Source organism: Dermacentor silvarum, chromosome 4 (assembly GCF_013339745.2).
Source record: "Dermacentor silvarum isolate Dsil-2018 chromosome 4, BIME_Dsil_1.4, whole genome shotgun sequence".
Lineage (NCBI taxonomy): Eukaryota > Metazoa > Arthropoda > Arachnida > Ixodida > Ixodidae > Dermacentor > Dermacentor silvarum.
In genome coordinates this window covers 47,621,395-47,640,201 of record NC_051157.2, presented here as the reverse complement: position 1 = coordinate 47,640,201, position 18,807 = coordinate 47,621,395, and the positions used below count along the sequence as shown (strand labels likewise).

The 18,807-nt window shown below is 47.1% G+C and overlaps 1 protein-coding gene and 1 long non-coding RNA gene across 2 annotated transcripts; one reads left to right on the top strand and one right to left on the bottom strand.

Moving 5' to 3' along the window:
• The first annotated feature begins 1,297 nt into the window (after nucleotides 1-1,297).
• LOC119448094 (uncharacterized) lies at nucleotides 1,298-3,701 on the top strand. Its single transcript, XR_005190942.2, has 3 exons — nucleotides 1,298-1,634; nucleotides 1,716-1,787; nucleotides 3,421-3,701. It is a non-coding gene; the product is annotated as an uncharacterized LOC119448094 (long non-coding RNA).
• A 634-nt stretch (nucleotides 3,702-4,335) lies between these two features.
• Nucleotides 4,336-17,159, bottom strand: LOC119448093 (neprilysin-2). The gene is made up of 4 exons (XM_037711572.2): nucleotides 16,086-17,159; nucleotides 10,802-11,127; nucleotides 6,439-6,728; nucleotides 4,336-4,746 (listed from the first exon to the last, which is right to left on the bottom strand). The coding sequence occupies exons 1-4, from the start codon at nucleotides 17,099-17,101 to the stop codon at nucleotides 4,336-4,338; spliced, it is 2,043 nt and encodes a 680-aa protein (XP_037567500.2). The 5' UTR covers nucleotides 17,102-17,159.
• Nucleotides 17,160-18,807: the final 1,648 nt, after the last annotated feature.

The following is an 18,807-nucleotide window of genomic DNA, read 5'->3' as shown; positions in this document are numbered from 1 at the left end:
GTGGTCACTATGTATACCAGACTACTCGGCCTGATTAACCAACACTTCCTCGAGAAGAGAAGTCGCATGCGCCATGATGTTACATAGGTACGGAGCATTAGTTAATTAAAGACGCGGTAAAAAGAGAATGCTATTTTTAAAGCATGATTTCTAAAGGGCTTTTCATCTTCACACGAGACGTCACAGTTCAGAGAGCGCACGCCGTCTGTCATCGAAGTTGTTCCAGTAACCCAGCCACTTCCATGACAGCTCTTATTGAACCGTTCTCGTAGGACATGCTGTATGCTGCTAAATAAGTCGCTTAACTTACGTTGAAAACTGCTCGTTGGAATATGCTGTTTTGTTCAGTATAAAGGCAGGGAGAGAAGATATATAGCAGAGAGGATCCCAACCTATCGTTTCGCACACAACAGAAATCTACTTCTCAGCACTATTCCACGGGTGAGTAAAGAAATTCGGTGGCGCTTTAGCGGTAAATGCGAGCGAAATGCTATAGCATTGCATTGAAAAGCAAGGAAAAGCATTGAAAAGCGTTGTGCAGGAGCTCACTCGACAGACGTCCTGCCTCCACGTGGATCGAAGCTCAACTGACGGCCATCCGGAGTAGTTGAAAGTGTGCGTGCGTGCGTGCGTGCGTGCGTGCGTGCGCGTGCGCGTGTGCGTGTGTGTGTGTGTGTGTGTGTGTGTGTGTGTGTGTGTGTGTGTGTGTGTGTGTGTGTGTGTGTGTGTGTGTGTGTGTGTGGGAGGCACCCTTTTCTGGCACCCTTAAACGCTTTACCACGCCGTGTAGGGCCTCGCACAGGCGCCACTACGCTGCCCGTAAAGAGCCGCGCAGTAAAATTACATCACTTTCAGGTCTGAGAACTGATATTGTTTTGCACTTTTAGTATTTAATAGCATTATGATAAAAGGTGTGTACTGCGAGTGCTACCTTTAATGACATTCGTTTGTGGGCTGCCATTCTCAAATTCCCGAGGAATAACTTAGGAACGTAAGACCTGGTATGAGCATCCTTTTGTGATAGAATCGTGCAGCAATATAACCCGCATATGTAGCATGGCATATAGCGTCGCGTGGCATATAGCATAAGTATACCTAAATAGCTGCGGAGCATCACTGGCACCACCGACGACGACGGCAAAAATTCGCTTGGTGTGTCCATGTAATGACTGTCGCAAAAAAAAAAAAAAAAGTTTTCCTTAACTGGACCGCTCGGATATACTCAGACTGCATGATGCGTCTCTTTTGAACCAAGAGCGCATGTCAACCTGCAGAAGCATTTGATCAGGCTCAGTGTACGTACTACGTAGCTTTTATGACGTGAGCTGCGGCTGGCGAAAATGATGACGCGAACCTAATTGATCCTGACGAGCCTTCTTCGTGGAAGTGGAACCTTCCTGTCTGAGTCGAACCTGCTGAAGTTATTGCACACAACAAAGAATGTAGCGTGGCGTGGCCGGAACCAACTAATCTCACGGCTGCGGATGTCTCAGACGTCCGGTAGAGGTGTCCTCTTTAGTCGCGCCCCGCTCTTGGGGGTGTGTAGAGAAAGTGACTCGCATACGTATATATTCGTGTTCGTCGCTGGAGCGAGCTTCGTGGGTATACAAGAGAATCGTTGGCTTGTATAAAAGGTAGGAATGGCGATTTTGTCAGTAAACATTACGTGAAACCAATCGTGAGTTTAACAGGAATTTTTTTTCTTTTCTTTACAGAAGCTACCATGAGAAACATATTGTGCTGCTACGTCTTGCTGTTGCTTGCAGGTGAACTGGTTCGCTCTCAAGGTAAGCGCTAACGGTTACACGCACCGTGAAGGCGGAGTAGAAAAAATTAAACGACGGCGTATGGCACATTTAACTACGAGAATGCTTCTTATTACCCGAACTCCCCTCCCCCCCTTTTTTTTTCCTGCACACTGCATGCATGTACACTTCATCCTTTGTGATCCGTTCTCACTGGTATCCACCTTTGTCACGGTGTTATTAACATTCTTTCTTGTTTCTTTCTTTTCTTTTTCTTTTTTTCCCCATCGTTGAGCTAGGCTTATTCGACCTTGTACCGAATGCTTCGAGAATGCATTCGGTACTCGCTGTGCATCGAGTGTTCAATATACTGGATGATATTGATCGCGTGCTGTGTTACTGCGGCCGCTACACCACCGCGTTGTTAGCAAGAAAGAATTCATTTCGTATACGAGGACAAATACAGACTTGTGATTTTCTAGACCCGTGGGATAGAAGTGGGGACGCAATCCGAGCCGCGAAAGCCCTGTCGTTATACATATTGACGCCTGTCAGGACTTGCAGACATTCTTTGACTTTTTGTCATATGGGCTTGATTTGAGGCCCTATTCAGTTTCTTTATATACACTTCTTTTCTTTTCTTTTTGCTTTTGCTTATATTTTTAACCTATTCATGTCAATTTGAACACGCCATCTGAAAAGCTGAAATAGCAAGCTCTGCATGCGTATAGCCGGGCTGACATCTTCAGCTTAATTCCATTAGGCCCCCTCTTTCTATCTCTCGAAAATGATGCAATATGAGGCATTGAAGCTTCAGGAATAGTTTTCTTTTTACTCGCTATTTTGAGAAATCCAAAAAGTACATGTATACACACATATCCAAATCGCGTGTTGCTAATTGTTGATGACGGAAATAAATGTAAACCTGTAACCGTTCGCATGATCACATTTCCATGTGTACTTATTTATCCTTCCCGATGACAGTCTTTAACCGGCTACCAAATGTTAAAGTTATCACCCAGCCAACACGCGCCCTACTGCATCGAAGGTTTCTCGATTGTTATCGCTGATTCTGTGTTTATGTTGTCGCTAGCCTTACGCATTTCTCAGGTAAGCAAATTGCAAAAGCGCTCGTGTACTAAGATTCATGTGAGCGTTGTAGGACCACTAGTGGCGAGAATTATCCCGTACATTTACACTTCAATGCCTCTCATGGCTTCGTTGTTGCGGCGGATAGTTGCTGTTGTAGTTGTTGCCCAGAGCCCACGGGCGCGTAGCGACAATGAGATATGAATCCCATTCATTTGCCTATCAATGCCTAGCGTTTATGGCAACCTTATTCCAATTAAAAGTATTGCTATCTCTAAACGAAAATCTACACTATTTCAACGGTGGCTACCAATGAACTTCTATTAGGCTGCAGTGCACGCAGTGTCAGAAGCTATATATAGTGTTAACAGCCATTGGTTTCCGTTTCGACGTTGGATTCGTTAGATAATAAAGCTCGTTCCACGCAGCGAAGCCATTGTGCCAATACATAAAAAACAAGCCCACTTCGTCATCCAAAGTCAACGGGTTTTGGACTCGCTAAAAGCGGAAGGCCGACGCGACAAGTGGCGTCAAGTCACCGCCAAGCCTATAGGTCGTAACACTCTCTTTTTCGCTTTGTTTCCAGAGCCTGCAAGCTGTCTCGACCGGAGAGTTCTGCTGAATACTGGAAAAGAATACCTCAGGTCCTTGGTAGCTAAGCTTATACCAAAGTACGTCAAGGACTACATATCCGGCCTGCCCCAAGAAGAATTCAAAAGCATGCGGGAGATCCAGGATTATCCGTAGCTTCCTTTTGTTACTCTTCGCAACCTCATAGAAATTACAAGCTACTAAATAAACTGCCAGAGAGAAAGCTAACGTGGTTTCTGTTTACGCCGGCGGCACCATGGGTCGGTAAGAGCCACGAAGCCGGACGTAGTGCACCGAATCTTCCCGCCCCGCGTGATACTGTCACGCGAAAAATATTCGCACTTATGCAGAAATGATGGGCGATGGAGATGTGTAACGTCCACTTTATGTAACATTTAAAAAAAACAATAAGCGGTGTGTCCAGCCAAAGTTTCTGTTATGGTAAACACAGATTTATGAACATAATAAAGACGCCGTCTACGATATAACAATGTTCCTTCAAGCACAAAACGCCGCCCAAGGAAAAAAATAAATAAATAAATAGCTCTAGAGTTTAGAGCTGGTTGCTCCACGAACGGTAAAACTCGCTCTCAAACGAAATATATACGCTGAACAGATTAACTAAAATATAACCACGTAAACAAAAAATATGTCACCGCAAACTAAACCTGCCGCAATGAACATGCTGCGTGAGTTTCACAACACAAATGTCCACTGCTCACTGACTAAAAAAAAAAAAAAAAAAAAAAAAAAAAAAAAAAAAAAAAGTTATATAGCTCGCGCATGGCCAGCAATATATGCGGGCGTTGAGAAAACACTGCATTCGCTCTCGTGCAATGGTATACAGCTGTCGCTCATAAGTACTCGTGTTGCATTCACATGAGTCTGGAAAGTGGTGCGGGTATGCGTGTCAGTGGGATCCGACAGGTTTTCTCACTGTTCGCATCGCGGCTTGCTCCAAGGCTTCGTCCCAGAAAGTGCACGGTTCGGGCGACACCATCGGTGAATCCGGCGAGCAGTTGAACGCGTCCGCAAACTGCGGCGTGTGCCGGAGCGGCACGTTGCAGCGGTAGGCGGAGACGGGCACCGCCTTCGAGGACCGCTCGTCGCCCGCATTCTCGCACTGCTGGTAGCAGAAGGCCACGAAGAACAGCTGCTCTTCGCTCATCCACCGGAGGCCCCGGAGCCGCTGGGCGGACGCCGTCGACACGAAGGCCCGATACGTGGGCAGTAGGCCCACGAAATCTCGCAGCGCAGCCATCTTGTTCAACGTGCCTCGGTCGGCTCCCATATCTTCCTGGTAGGCCTTTTTCAGGCATTCCTGCGGGTTATACATAGCCGCAATTTAGAACTACGATTGTACTGACGTCCACACTTCTGTCTATGGCGCTTCGCTAGCAATGGATGAGTAATAACACAGCAGCTGCGAGGTTCAAGCCACTGGGCTCAAAACTATCGTGATGCCTACGTGTCCTTTTGGCTCGCGCTATTAACAAGCATTGTCTCTCAAACCGGCCACCAACACACCGTTTCACCGCTCTATTATTATTATTATTATTATTATTATTATTATTATTATTATTATTATTATTATTATTATTATTATTATTATTATTATTATTATTATTATTATTATTATCATCATCATCATCAGCCTATTTTTATGTCCACTGCAGGACGAAAGCCTCTCCCTGTGATCTCCAATTACCCCTATATATACTTGTCTCGCGCTAGCTGATTCCAATTTCCACCTGCAAATTTCCTAACTTCATCACCTACTATATATCAGCATTTCGACAGGCGAGCGAAGTGGCGCGGCCACGGACTCTGAGCTCGTGACCAAGCAGCCTGCCTTGCGGCGTCCTAAAATGCAATAAAAGGCATTTTGCAATATCACCCCACCTAGTTTTCAGCCGTCCTCGACTGCGCTTCCCTTCTCTTCCGACTGTGCTTCCATCCACCGCTCTATATAGGAGTGTAAATGCCGGTATTTCACGGTTATATGTGACAGAAAAACAGACTCCGTTGACTTGATCCTCTTAAACTAAGAGGAAGTCAGTGTCATGATAACGTGTACCTAAAACCTGTACTGCATTATTAGCTCTCAGCACACCCGTTGCGTATTTTTTCCAATAGCGTTTTACTTCGCCGACTTCGGTGTGATGCTTTGCCGATTAATCCGTATGGTAAACTGCTTGCAGCCAGCACAGCTTTACGCAGAAATTAGTATGGACTTTAACTTATACAGTTATGCTCCAAAACGAACAGAAAGAAAGAACAAATTTTTATAAAGGAGGAGACTTTGAATATACCAGCGTAAATTTTCGCCATTAACCGAGAATGAACTAATAACTAAGGCCCGTATTCACAGAAAATCCTTAACGCTAGAATTGTTCGTAACAGCAAATGCGAGCCAATCCTGATGCCGGACATGTTATTAGAGAAGGTAGCCAGTCAATGGCAAAAAGCAATTACGAACGAAAAGCTTTGTGAACTTGGCCTATATAGAGTGGTTTGAATACCGAAATATTCGAATTGAATCGAATAAGAATAGTTGATAAAAACAACGTTCGAAAATAGCGATCCAATGCGGAATGTTTTCTAAAGAAAGTGAAGCATAAACGTTTCCTGGAGTCCAGTTAACAAAAAGAAAAAAAAAAGATTCATTTACGTTTTGTGATACGTACATTGAGCTGCATGTCGCGTCAACTGAAAGGTTTGGAAACAACGGAACGGTTAACGTATCCGGTGCACCAACGGTTACGACAGCAATGACCTTACGACGACTTGCATCGGTCTTTCTCGCCGTAGGCTGCAACAACTGTTGCTGTCCCTTACAGTATTCGAACATAAAAGAATGCTCGGCAACTACGAATAGCGAATTCTCGAATCGAATACGAATCGAATAACAAAGGCTATTCTATTCGCATTCGAAATTTCGAATATTCGCGCACCTCTACTATAGCAGTAATAAGCCATCCTGGCTTTTTGGGCTGCTAAATGCGAGTCTTACTAATCGGTTGCCAAAGCCGCCTTCGCTATCGGAGTTCCCCGGATACTGTTGGTCACTGGACAAGTACAGCTCCAGGAGCCCCATCAATGCGCTGGACGCGGCCAAACCAAGGGCTCCATAGTTGATTCCGGGAAGGCCGTCGGAGCCGAAGAATGGCGGCATCAGCAGGGCCGCCGGCACGGACAGCGTGTGCGCCTCCGAACTGAAGGTCACCTCCGTGCTCATCGGGTACACGAGCGGCCCGGACGGCGACGTTCTATTCAGCTGGCACGTCCTAATCGTCGACGCCGCTGCCGCCCAAGCGAAAAGAGCGTTGCCGCTGGTTATGTTCGCAGAGAAGTCCTGCAGGCAATCTGGAGGTAGACGATAGGTCTTTAGCGTTCACGTTTGCCGGCACTATATAAGAACGCAGGAGAAGCGCCTCCGTTAAAAGTGCTGCGCCTGCACTGCTTCCCTCCGCCCTCCGAAAAGTAGGGACATTCGAAAAACAATATTTAAAATTCGAATTGCACACGAATAGTCGAAGAAAACACCTCCGAATATCATATGAAATATGAAATATTTTAATTTTAATTGTAAGCGAAGTAAAATATTAAGGTTATGTCGAGTCCGTTTGATAAAGAAGAGATTTGTTTACATTATCTCACACATGTAATGTCGTTAACAGCTGGACGTTCGGTCACCTGCGGAGCTTGTAAACGAGATATTCATTGGTGATCTCATCTATAGTGCACTATGACAATGACATGTGGCGCGACAAAGAAACAGAATGCCATCACATGCACGAAGAGTGCTGTGTTCGTTGAAGGAGCGAAATTCAATACATTCTACTCTACCACACATCGTTTTACAAGCACGCGGACATGGTAACGTTGGCCAAAGAATAACTTGCCTTGCATCTATCGCGACTACAAATTCGCGGGCTGTCCAAAGCCGAGTAGTCTTTATTGTACGAAAGGAAATTATTGAACGGAAGACTGCTCCATAAGAATTCGGTCAATAAAGGATTCTCCTTCGCAATAGTTGCTGCACTATATATCAGCGGATCCATTAGTCCCTGCTTGCATCGATCTTTCTCCCGGTAGACTCACATAAGAATCGTTATTTGTGATGTTCGAAAAGAAACGAATATTCGAAATATTCCGAATAGCGAATTCTCGAATCTAATACGAATCGAGTAGTGCCACGATATTCAGGCTCGCATTCGAAATTTCGAATATTCGGACACCTCTATATCCGAGAAAATAACCGCTAAATGCTTCACGTTTCTCGCAGACACAGGGAGCAGGCTCTGCCGTTCTTCAGGGCGAAGGAGGGATAACCGTTGCAGCGCAAAGTGAAGGTGTGCTTGGCACTTACAAGTCATGCGCAAACATGCACACACGGTGGCGTGTCTCGAAAGTGGCACTGTCATCTCACTGCAGTAAATTGCTGAGGTGTGCTAGCGGATGAAAATGGTGACGAAGTCGCTATCGCGACCAATGAACCCAAAATGCGCGCCCACACTTGGAGGTGGCAAACGAACAATGATGATTAGTTTGTACATGAGAAAAAAAAAAAACGCGCACGCGCTACGAAGGGACGATTGGGTCATGACGACTGTCCCCGAGTGAGTATACAACCAGTTTCTATGGACATTTCTATAAACATTTCTATAGACATGTCACTGAATGTACGACAACATCGCTTCATTTGACGGCTGCTGGACCAGATCCGAGTTCACCCCGAATTTTAATGCAAAGCATTATTGACGAGTTTAACCCAGTTTCCGTAATGGGTACCTGGCCGTCTTCGTGGGCCGATCGCGAAGATAGTGCAGTCTAACAATGTGAACCGATATCGAAGGTTTATCGTATTTTTCAGATTTGTCATTTTTGTTGTATGTTAACCTGTATTATTGTTATTACACTGTATCAATTATCGACTGAGCCTCTTTTCGTCCTCAAATGAGTACTTTTTGTTCAAGACTTCAATGTTGAGCAGCACGCCGGTACTACTCGCCGCAAATATATAACGGAATGACTGCAAGCCGATTTTTTTTTACTCGAATCAGAAATAATTACTTTGTTATAACCACCAATTTAACACCATGCTATATACAGCTGTAGCTTTGTTTATTCTTCTCGGCTTCGGATTCGACAACTGTTGACAATCATTTCTCGAGAGAAAGGAAGCTCCGATTAAAATAGATATGATAATGTATTTTAATGCCGCTGTTAGCAGGTGTGAAGAAATTGTCCTTTATTTTAAATAGAGATTCCAACTAACTTGCCGCATAGACCACAAATAGCGGCAAAATCACGTTTATTGACATGGCATCTATCGACATTAAATATACGTGTGCAGTACCGGCTCAGAAAATGGTAGCATTAGGATACTTAAGGTCCTAAGTATCTAAATAATAATGGTTTTACAGTTATACGAATATGTACGTACCCATGCTGTGTCACATAAATCGAACAAAACGTATTTTTACGTGATTTAGTTGGGCGGACAAAACAATGGTATATTGTTTCCCATATTATTTCCAAAGAACCAATCAGGCTGTCAGCTCTGTAGCACGCTCTTCAACTGCTTGATGCGCTTCGGTAGTGGGCACCACGTAAGTTAAGAACGCGGTTCTCTGGAGGAAAAAAAGTAAGGTAGCGGCCGGCAAATTGTCGCATTTAATACAGACATCTCATTGAAAAAAAGTGGCGTACTTGGCTTGTGCATGCTATATGTTAAAATTTTATCATTTGGCCGTCCCTACTCCACGCCCTTAACGTTTCTAAGTCTTATTACTTTGCGTCATTATCTTTCATAAGTTGGCCAAGAGCTCCTGTGCCGTTAACATATACAACAAACGCACTGGTGAGTGATACATTAAAAAAAAAGAGTGTTCTTAGCGACTGCGGTCTCTTTTTCTGTCTCCAATATCGGAACCTCGGTGGAAAAAAGTCAGCGGCGCCACCGAAATAGTGCACCATTGTAAAGAGTGTCTCGCAGTGTCACTGCGCCGCATTCCGGCTACCCGAGTCGTCAGATGCCGCAAAGGTAATCGTGTAGCACGTGTTGCTAACACCCACTCTTATTTCTCTTTCTTTCGGTTTGCTGAAGGCAAATTCAGTACAAATCCTTGAGAGACACAGCTAAAGGCCGAGGAAATCATCAGCAGCAGCAGCGGCCTATATTTATGTCCACTGCAGGACGAAGGCTTCTCCCTGTGATCTCCAATTACCCCTGTCTTGCGCTAGCCGATTCCAACTTGCGCCTGCAAATTTCCTAACTTCATCACCCCACCTAGTTTTCTGCCATCCTCGACTGCGCTTCCCTTCTCTAGGTATCCATTCTGTAACTCTAATGGTCCACCGGTGATCCATCCTACGCATTAGATGGCCGGCCCAGCTCCACTTTTTCCGCTTAATGTGAACTAGAATATCGGCTATCCCCGTCTGTTCTCCGATCCACACCGCTCTCTTCCTGTCTCTTAACGTTAGGCCTAACATTTTTCGTTCCATCGCTCTTTGTGCGGTCCTTAACCTTGTTCTCGAGCTTCTTTGTTCACCTCCAAGTCTCTGCCCCATATGCTAGCATCGGTAGAATGCAATGATTGTACCCTATTCTTTTCAACGACAGGAAATACCTGACTTTAATGTGGTTTACTGATGTCCCTTGAATTGTAATCAGTTATGTTGTTTTGCTAGTTGCCACTGGAGTACGGAGGGGCTTGTGAAGCGAGACTGCCCACTTAATCACTGCGTTTATTTATTTATTTATTTATTTATTTATTTATTTATTTATTTATTTATTTATTTATTTATTTATTTATTTATTTATTTATTTATTATTTATTTATTTATTTATTTATTTATTTATTTATTTATTTATTTATTTATTTATTTATTTATTTATTTATTGTTCAGTAAACGTTAGTTGCAAGTAAGTGCCTGTGTATGTCCTCTTCACATTTGACACACCGCGATCGCTCAGTGGCCATGGCGTTATGCATGCTGAGTACGAGGTCGCGGGAGCAATCCCTAACCACGGGGCTGCACTTCAATGGCGTGCGAAATGCAAAAACACTTGTGTACTTATATTTAGGTGCACGTTAACAAACCTTAGGTGACCGAAAAATCTGGGGACTCTCAATTACGGTGTCCTATACTCACTGCATAGTTTCGGTGTGTAAAACCCGACATTTTATTTCATGTTTTTATTCACACTGGGTTCTATCTTCGGTTGCACTGCTTTGAGATATGAATCAATACACGCTCGCCCGCGTTTCAATTCTGCCGATGATCGACCAAGTCGAAAAGCGAGCAACTATACAGCGATACACGTTACTAATACTAATGCCTGCGTCGGAGTTGAGTGCGCTTACCAGGCTCTTGCGAGACAGAGTAGCCCAAGACGCGGGTGTTTTTGGCCAGCTCTTGGTGAATACTGATCTTCTGGCCCATACTCATCCAGCTGCTGGCGTCGACCAAGGAGAGGGCTGAGCGCAGGATGATCCTGATCATGGTTGAGGCCTCGCGCGTCGCGGAACCTCCGGCCTCCACGACGCTGTCCAGGAATCGTCTGGACAGTGTGTAGTGCAGCAGCCGCTCCAGCATGGTGTAGCAGTAGTAGTGCCGCAGCTGCATTGGCTGCAGGATGGTCGGCTCGGCGATGGGAATGATGCGACGCAGCACCGACCATTTCACGTACCTGCGACCGGTTCAGGAATGCACGACAGAACATTAAAAACCCTCAAAGACAAGCACTCGTCAATCTAGACGTTTAGGATTAGCCCTCTATAGCACCTCGCAACGTTTGTCTTAAGCCAAATGTTTGTGCCGAAATATTTGATAAGGGACTTGTATTATGTCCTAGAGTTTATTTTAAAATACGCAGTCCGCTGTTAATACTTCTGTTATTTTGCAATCACACATGGGCAAACAAGCAAGTGTAAGCACACTGCAATGAATTGGAGAGTTGGTAGAAATCTTTTTAGTTGACTACTGTAGCTCGATTATGCATAATTTTCTAATTAGATGAACTTCCGCGAAAGTATGTGCTGAAAGCCAAATATTTGCTGTAGCGTGGACTCTTGAGACGAAGAGCCCAAAATGGACGCAGAAAGTCGGGATTGAAGCGACAAGTGTCTACGTGTCAAGCACAAGCCAGCATTGCTGCTACAGCCACTACACCGCTGGTACGTCGTTTTGTCTTTCACCTCGGAGCTAGTGTCTTTCTTACACTATATGCGGATCAGCGCGTCTAGCCGCCAACTTTACCACTTATTCAAACTATCAACCAAAGCCAGATATATTTCGATACAGAAAACAAAATAGCAAAACAAAATAGCAAACAAACAGAGAGTGTGTGTGTGTGTACCTTGGCGCTAATAACGATAACTCTAGAATACTAATTACCAAAAATGTATTAATTCACTTTTAACAGCGGAGTTGTTTAAGGCCGAAGTTGAACCGTACCGAGCGTTGATCAGTAGTGAAAGCAGAGCATAGAAGGAGAGGAGGTGCAGAGAGAGAAAGAAAGAGAGACAGACAGAGAGCGAGCGAAATAAAGAAAACAAAATGAACTTTCTTGGCGAAGTGGGATTCGATCGAACCTAGGTACCGTGGCGGTCCGAAGGCGAGTGTCATAACCACTGAGCTATACACCCACGCTTGCAGAACATGCATTTATGGGAACCATGTGGTTGCATTGTACCGACGATCGCAAAACAACTTGCTATGTGCGAGAGAAAGAGAAAATGGAGAAAGAGAAATAGAGAGAGAGAGAGAAAGAGTGAGAAACAAAGCGAGAGAAAAAAACAACAATATAAACTAATTCCTTGGCGAGGCGGGATTTCAACCCGGGCACCCACGGTCCGCAGGCGAGCGTCATACCCACTACGCTATACACCCACGCATGCAGAGCTCCACTGTTTCATCAGATTTCACAAGCGTGGAACTGGCTTTTTTTTAGTATTAATTTGAGGGCAGTTGTTTATATGGAAAACTTGTAGCGTGTCACATTTTATGGCATACCCATTGTTTTTTTACTCTTGAGAGTCACACCAAATTCGAGATATTTATCATCAAATTTCAACGGTAAATACAGGCAATATCGAACCCGAGCGCCGCGGTAGCGCAGGACAGGCGGCCTTGCTACCATGTCAGACCGAAATGCTCCGTGACTACAAGCGTGAGGAAGTTTGTACGTCTCGGCCAGTAGCGGCTGGTACTGATACGGTACGCTTTAGAGATGGGCAAAACGGCTCACTTCGGTGAGCGGCTCGGAACGGCTCCGCTCACTGAAATGAACCGGTTCATTTGAACGGCTCACCAGTTCACTTAAAACGTGTAACCTGTGTTATGCGTATTCTATAGTTATGTGGCTTTGGAAAAAAAAACGACATATGCATAATTTAATAACCGTGTTATTGGTATTTTCGCTATGTTTAGAGAATATTTTTACATATATTAAAAGCGTGAATGTTTATTTGTAATGAAGCTTTCTTTTCTGATATTGGGGATAAGATGCTTATGATACTGTGACAGGCAGAATGCGACGTACTTTTATCAAAAAAAAAATATGTAACTTCATCGTCATTACAGAAGCTTGTCCGTTTTCGTGGTACTTTATAATCACCTTTTGTCAAACTAAGAACACAAAATGATCGTACATTATGTGTCAACTTTATTCGTTTATTCACATACGTACGTTCACTATAATATGAGTAAGCTGTAACGGCATGCAAAATGAATGTAGAAATCATTTCTTGAAGTACAATACAAAAATCATACGAAAGATCCACAATACTGCCGCACGTACCTTTCATTTTTTTTTTTTTCTCTCTTGAGTGCACGCGCGATACTGGCGATCATGCCATCATACACCAGGACAAAAACAAAAAAAAGAAAAAAAGAGAAATGAAGTTCTATTACAACACAACAGATCACTGGCCTCGTTTTATTGACGTGCTAATGATACACGCTCAGAAAATGCACGGCAGGTGGTTGTCATGGGCGATATTTTCATGAATACACTAATTAGCACAAATGAAGACCAGGATGTAAACTGTACGTTCACCTCTTGTCGTTAAAGGCCCCCTAAACCACCCAGAGGTCGAAATTTAGTTGTGGTGTTGCAGTTGTGCACGAGTCTACAACGAACACGTAGCCGCGAGAATTCTTCGAAATGGTGCCGTAATAGCGGAGTTACACGAGTTTGATGATCGAAAAACGGCCCTCGCTCGTTTCGCTCTTTCGTTCGATACTCTCCTCATCGGCTGGTCTCCCCTCCTCGCCGAGTGCTCCTCGAAAGGTCACGTGACATACGACATCGCCAACGCGCTTCTCAAAACACTGCATACTTCCGGTCACGTCCACGCTAGCGGCACATATACCGACGGCGAACCAACCGTCCGCCAGTGCCGTAGAACGTCTGCCGCGCGAGAGGTGTCCAAAGTAGACGGCAGTTCGGCCGGCGCCCCGCCCGCTGCACCATCAATGGCCCAATCGACGACCGCGAACCTGCGCGCCTCCGCCACCGGCAACGAAAACATCAGCTGCAGCCGGGAGACGACGGGCTCGTATGTGCTCGCATCGCAGCCGACGGCGCCGCTAATATCAGCGCATTTTTCTTCTTTGTGTATTGTATTTTTCTTCTTTCTTCAGCGCACGATGTGCGATCGGTGAGAGTCGTGCAACATCGTTCGAACAGCTGCAGGCAACGAACGGTACCATCCTTTGCCAATTGAGACTTCTTTTCTTCTCCCCTCGGTGGCATCGGGTGCCACACCATAAGAATCACAAAAAAACCAAGGGGACTGCTGCGCACACTACACACTGCGAGCGAGTACCAGTAGCGCGAGTCGGCCCACACCAGCCACCATTCGTCGGTCAGAAATCTAAAAACATCGAAACCCAACAGAAGACCCAGCTCTGACGGAACGGTTCGGCACGGCTCGTTCAAGAAGAGAGAACCGGCTTCCTCACTCCGAAAGAACCGCCGCTCAGTTACTCAACCACGGCTCCCCCGGTCTTCAAAAGAGCGGCCCGCTCCTGAGCGCTCAGGAGCGAGCCGGGTTTTTTGAAGAGCGGAGGAGCCGAGACGAAAAGAGCGGCTCGCTCCTGAGCGCTCAGGAGCGAGCCGGATCTTTTGAAGAGCGGATGAGCCGTGGCGAAAAGAGCGGCTGGCTCCTGAGCGCTCAGGAGCGAGCCGGATCTTTTGAAGAGCGGATGAGCCGTGGCGAAAAGAGCGGCTGGCTCCTGAGCGCTCAGGAGCGAGCCGGATCTTTTGAAGAGCGGATGAGCCGTGGCGAAAAGAGCGGCTGGCTCCTGAGCGCTCAGGAGCGAGCCGGATCTTTTGAAGAGCGGATGAGCCGTGCGAAAAGAGCGGCTGGCTCCTGAGCGCTCAGGAGCGAGGCCGGATCTTTTGAAGAGCGGATGAGCCGTGGCGAAAAGAGCGGCTGGCTCCTGAGGCGCTCAGGAGCGAGCCGGATCTTTTGAAGAGCGGATGAGCCGTGGCGAAAAGAGCGGCTGGCTCCTGAGCGCTCAGGAGCGAGCCGGATCTTTTGAAGAGCGGATGAGCCGTGGCGAAAAGAGCGCTGGCTCCTGAGCGCTCAGGAGCGAGCCGGATCTTTTGAAGAGCGGATGAGCCGTGGCGAAAAGAGCGGCTGGCTCCTGAGCGTCAGGAGCGAGCCGGATCTTTTGAAGAGCGGATTGAGCCGTGGCGAAAAGAGCGGCTGGCTCCTGAGCGCTCAGGAGCGAGCCGGATCTTTTGAAGAGCGGAGAGCCGTGGCGAAAAGAGCGGCTGGCTCCTGAGCGATCAGGAGCGAGCCGGATCTTTGAGCCGCTCTTTTGAAGAGCGAGGGAGCCGTGTGAGCCGCGGTTCTTTCGTCTTCAGCGAAGGCGAGGGGGTGAAGGCGACTCTTCGCGAGGAAGGGCGGGAGGGCAGTTGCTTTCTCGTACCGCTAATAGATGGCGCGGAAGTCGCACCCAGCAGAAGACCGGCTCTGACGGAATGCATCGGCACGGCTCTCTGAACGCGTGAGAACCGGCTCCCTTTCTCCAAAAGAACCGCCGCTCATTTTTACTGAACGACCGCTCACTCGCTCTTTAAAAAGAGCCGCTCACAAGATCCGGCTCGCTCCTGAGCGACCCATCTCTAGTACGCTTTGCCTGGCAAGCATGTGCGGCTGTGTGTCGGGTCAGGATTTACCGCGGCATACTATCATTCAAACTCCTCCCCACACTTCTTTACGGGGCGTTGCCGTCTGACGCGCAGCGGGATGCGCTGAGTCCCGATATCGCGATTGAGCTTTTGAATTTGATGATGAATATCTCCAATTGTGTGCGATTTTCGAGATTTTTAAAAGATAGGTGTTTGCCATTTAGACAATTGCCCCTAAGGCAGTAATAAAAAAGTTCATTAATAAACTTTTGTTAATTAGTATTGTGAAGTTCACGTTATTAGCGGCAAAGTATGTCCGCCTCGCCTAGGTACTCGTCTGCAAAAACGCCACGTTCGCTGCGCTCAATACCTTTTTATAAAAAATCTTTATGGTTTCAGAAAGAAACACCGTGTATATATCGAACGAAATGATAGCGGTAGTCAAGGCAGAACAGACATTGCGAGGGAAAATCATCGATCTGCGTTAGACCACCATTTCTCACCTGTTCAGCTGCGTCGTGTTGAACTTTGTGAGAATCTCTTCGACAAGCTGGATAATGTGTATCGACGCGACCACTATGCAGTCCTCGACGTCGAACTGGATGTGCAGCGACTCGCCGAGGTAGAGGAACATGTCGGCCACGGTCACATTGGCCGCGAAGAAGCCTCCTTTTCCGAGCTGGAACGCTCTTCTCACGGGCAACCAGGTGAACCGGTGAAGCAGGCTCACCAGGAACGCGTCGACGTGGATGATGTCACGGAGCACTGCTGCGGGAATGTCCTTCCCCGTCACTAGTGCGAACGCCCTCCTGATGAAGTGGACGCTGCCCGTCAGGTCTTCGATGAAGGGCGCGTACGTGTGGACGTCGACGTTATCGAACATAAACGTCCATTTGGCGCCGCTGCACTCGGCGTCGGCGCCGATCTGCCCTCGCGCGACGTTGAAGATGATCTCGAAGCCGTAGCGGACGTTCAGGTGCACGATGTGCTTCAGCGGGTGCTCGCCCGGCTCGTCGTCATCGTCCAGGGCGACGCCTTCGACGCGCATGAACTCCCTGAGCGTGTCCACGTTGCTGTCCGGCTGCATGCAGATCCAGTACAGGTTGGCCGCCCTCACCTCCGAGGAGCTGGAAGCCGCGGAGTGTGGGAGCGCGTTCACGACTCGGCTCATGAGCGCGACGATGCGGTGCCGGTGTTCCGCCTTGACGGTGTACTCGTGCGGCAGCCGCACGCTCCAGCGCTTGCAGACGAACTGGTAAAAGTCCGAGCAGGGTTCGTGGTCGTAGGAGAGAGCGTCCTGGAAGATGCTCGAGAACTGTTCGCAGCTGGGCGACGTGCAGAGGAGCGACGGCGTGGTCTGCTGCGTTGGGCGGGCGGTCTCCTTCGCCGGCTCGGTCACGCTGTCGTCATTGGCCTTGACCAGGACTCCGGCCTTGTGCCGGTACGAAACTTCGAGCACGTGCCACATGGCGTAGATGGCGATCGAAAGGACCACGCTGGCGACAATTGAGAAGATCATGCTTCGCCTGACGCCACCCTGCAGTGAAGATATGGCTGCATGGTAGGCGAAGGTTGCTAACGGCGCGGTTACATATATATAGAGTATAGTGAGCAAAACGATATCATATACTTTGCATTTGCGTCCTCTGGGGTAAACTGTTCTGAACGTTGTAGCTGCGTTATGCAAGACCGCCAGCCTATTGGACAGTAGTTTCTTTAACGCGCAATATACCATCGTACTTTATTCACACCGCATAGCCCAACCACCGGTGCACATAATTTGCGTATTCAAAGAATGACAACAAAACCGAATACTATCAACCAATACTATAAATACGTGCGCGCTGGCGAGATAAATATTGATAGGCGTGGGTTTAGCTGAACAAAAGGTTTAGTATACTACGGGTTTAATATATAACACGAGATCAAAGGACGAGAGAGAAAAAAAACGCGCACGCATTCATTCGCACAAAAAGTTGCAGTTTCGCCCAAAAGGCGAAGCATAGATTGCGATAGCAAATTAGTATAGACACCTATACGAAGTAAGGATATTAGTTTTATCGGCTGTATAAAGTTGTAAATATTCGCTTACTGACTAAATAAACAAGAACGGTGTCACGCGCGCACAGGTAAACATGAACACATCTTGTTCGATGACCGCGGAAACTCGCTGTGAAAATGCCGGAGTGAAAAAACGCGCCAGCAGCAGCGGGCAAATTGACCTTCGCGCTGTCTCTCGTCTCGCTTCAACGCGAACGTCGAAAGCACAGCGCATACGAAGCTACCGGCACTCGGCGTATGCACTTTGTCCCCATCGCAGATCGCTTTGAAGATGAGGCCCCCGCGGTCGCACACTGCGGTCACATCGCAGATCGATTGCAAGATACGGGGGCGGCAGCTCCGTGAGCAGCAGCCGCAACAGCAGAACGCACCCCCCCCCCCCCCCCCCGTCTCCATCGCCTAGCTCGTCCCCGTGCCTCAGGCGCGAACGAAGACCGCGCGTTTCCGGCCGCCTTCCTCTCTCGGGGCGCGAGATTTAAGCTGCGATTGCCGGTTCACCATCGCACGCTTTCACTCGCACACACAGTGTACGGCGCGCGGCGACGATTTTATCGCTGTTTGACTTTATACGGAGCATCACGGCGACGACGACGGCGGTAAAAATGCACTTGGAGTGACCATGTAATTGCTATCACAATATAAACTCAGAATGGGTCAGCAGTGATCCCCATGAAATGAACAAGGTGGGAAGTGGAGCTTTATGCATGGCACCGTCAATTACCAAAATGTTATGCATTTCTTTGGTGCAGCCAAAAGGACAGAGATGGATAACATTTTGTTTATCGAGAGCACCATAAAACTCCACTTTTACCTTGTTCATTTCATTGTGCTCATTGCTGTCCCTTTCCAAATGTTTGTGCGAGGGGAAGCCTGTGCGTTTTCTTTAGCTTTTTATTCTTCTCTCTCGACCATGTACTTGACCAGGGACTGGAAGGGGGGGGGGGGGGGGGACTCGCTACGCCCCTGTAAGTCACCAACAGTCTATTTCGAAGCTCGTGACCTTTTTTATATACCATTAGGATAATATAGCGAGAAAAGAAATCATTAAGCTGTGAGCACATGTCATCGATTTCCTTGTCTGCTAAAGAGTTAGAATTTCTTAGTGACACACGTGGTGGAATAAGGTTGGGTGCACTGGTTGTTAATCTGCAAATGCGCCGTTGC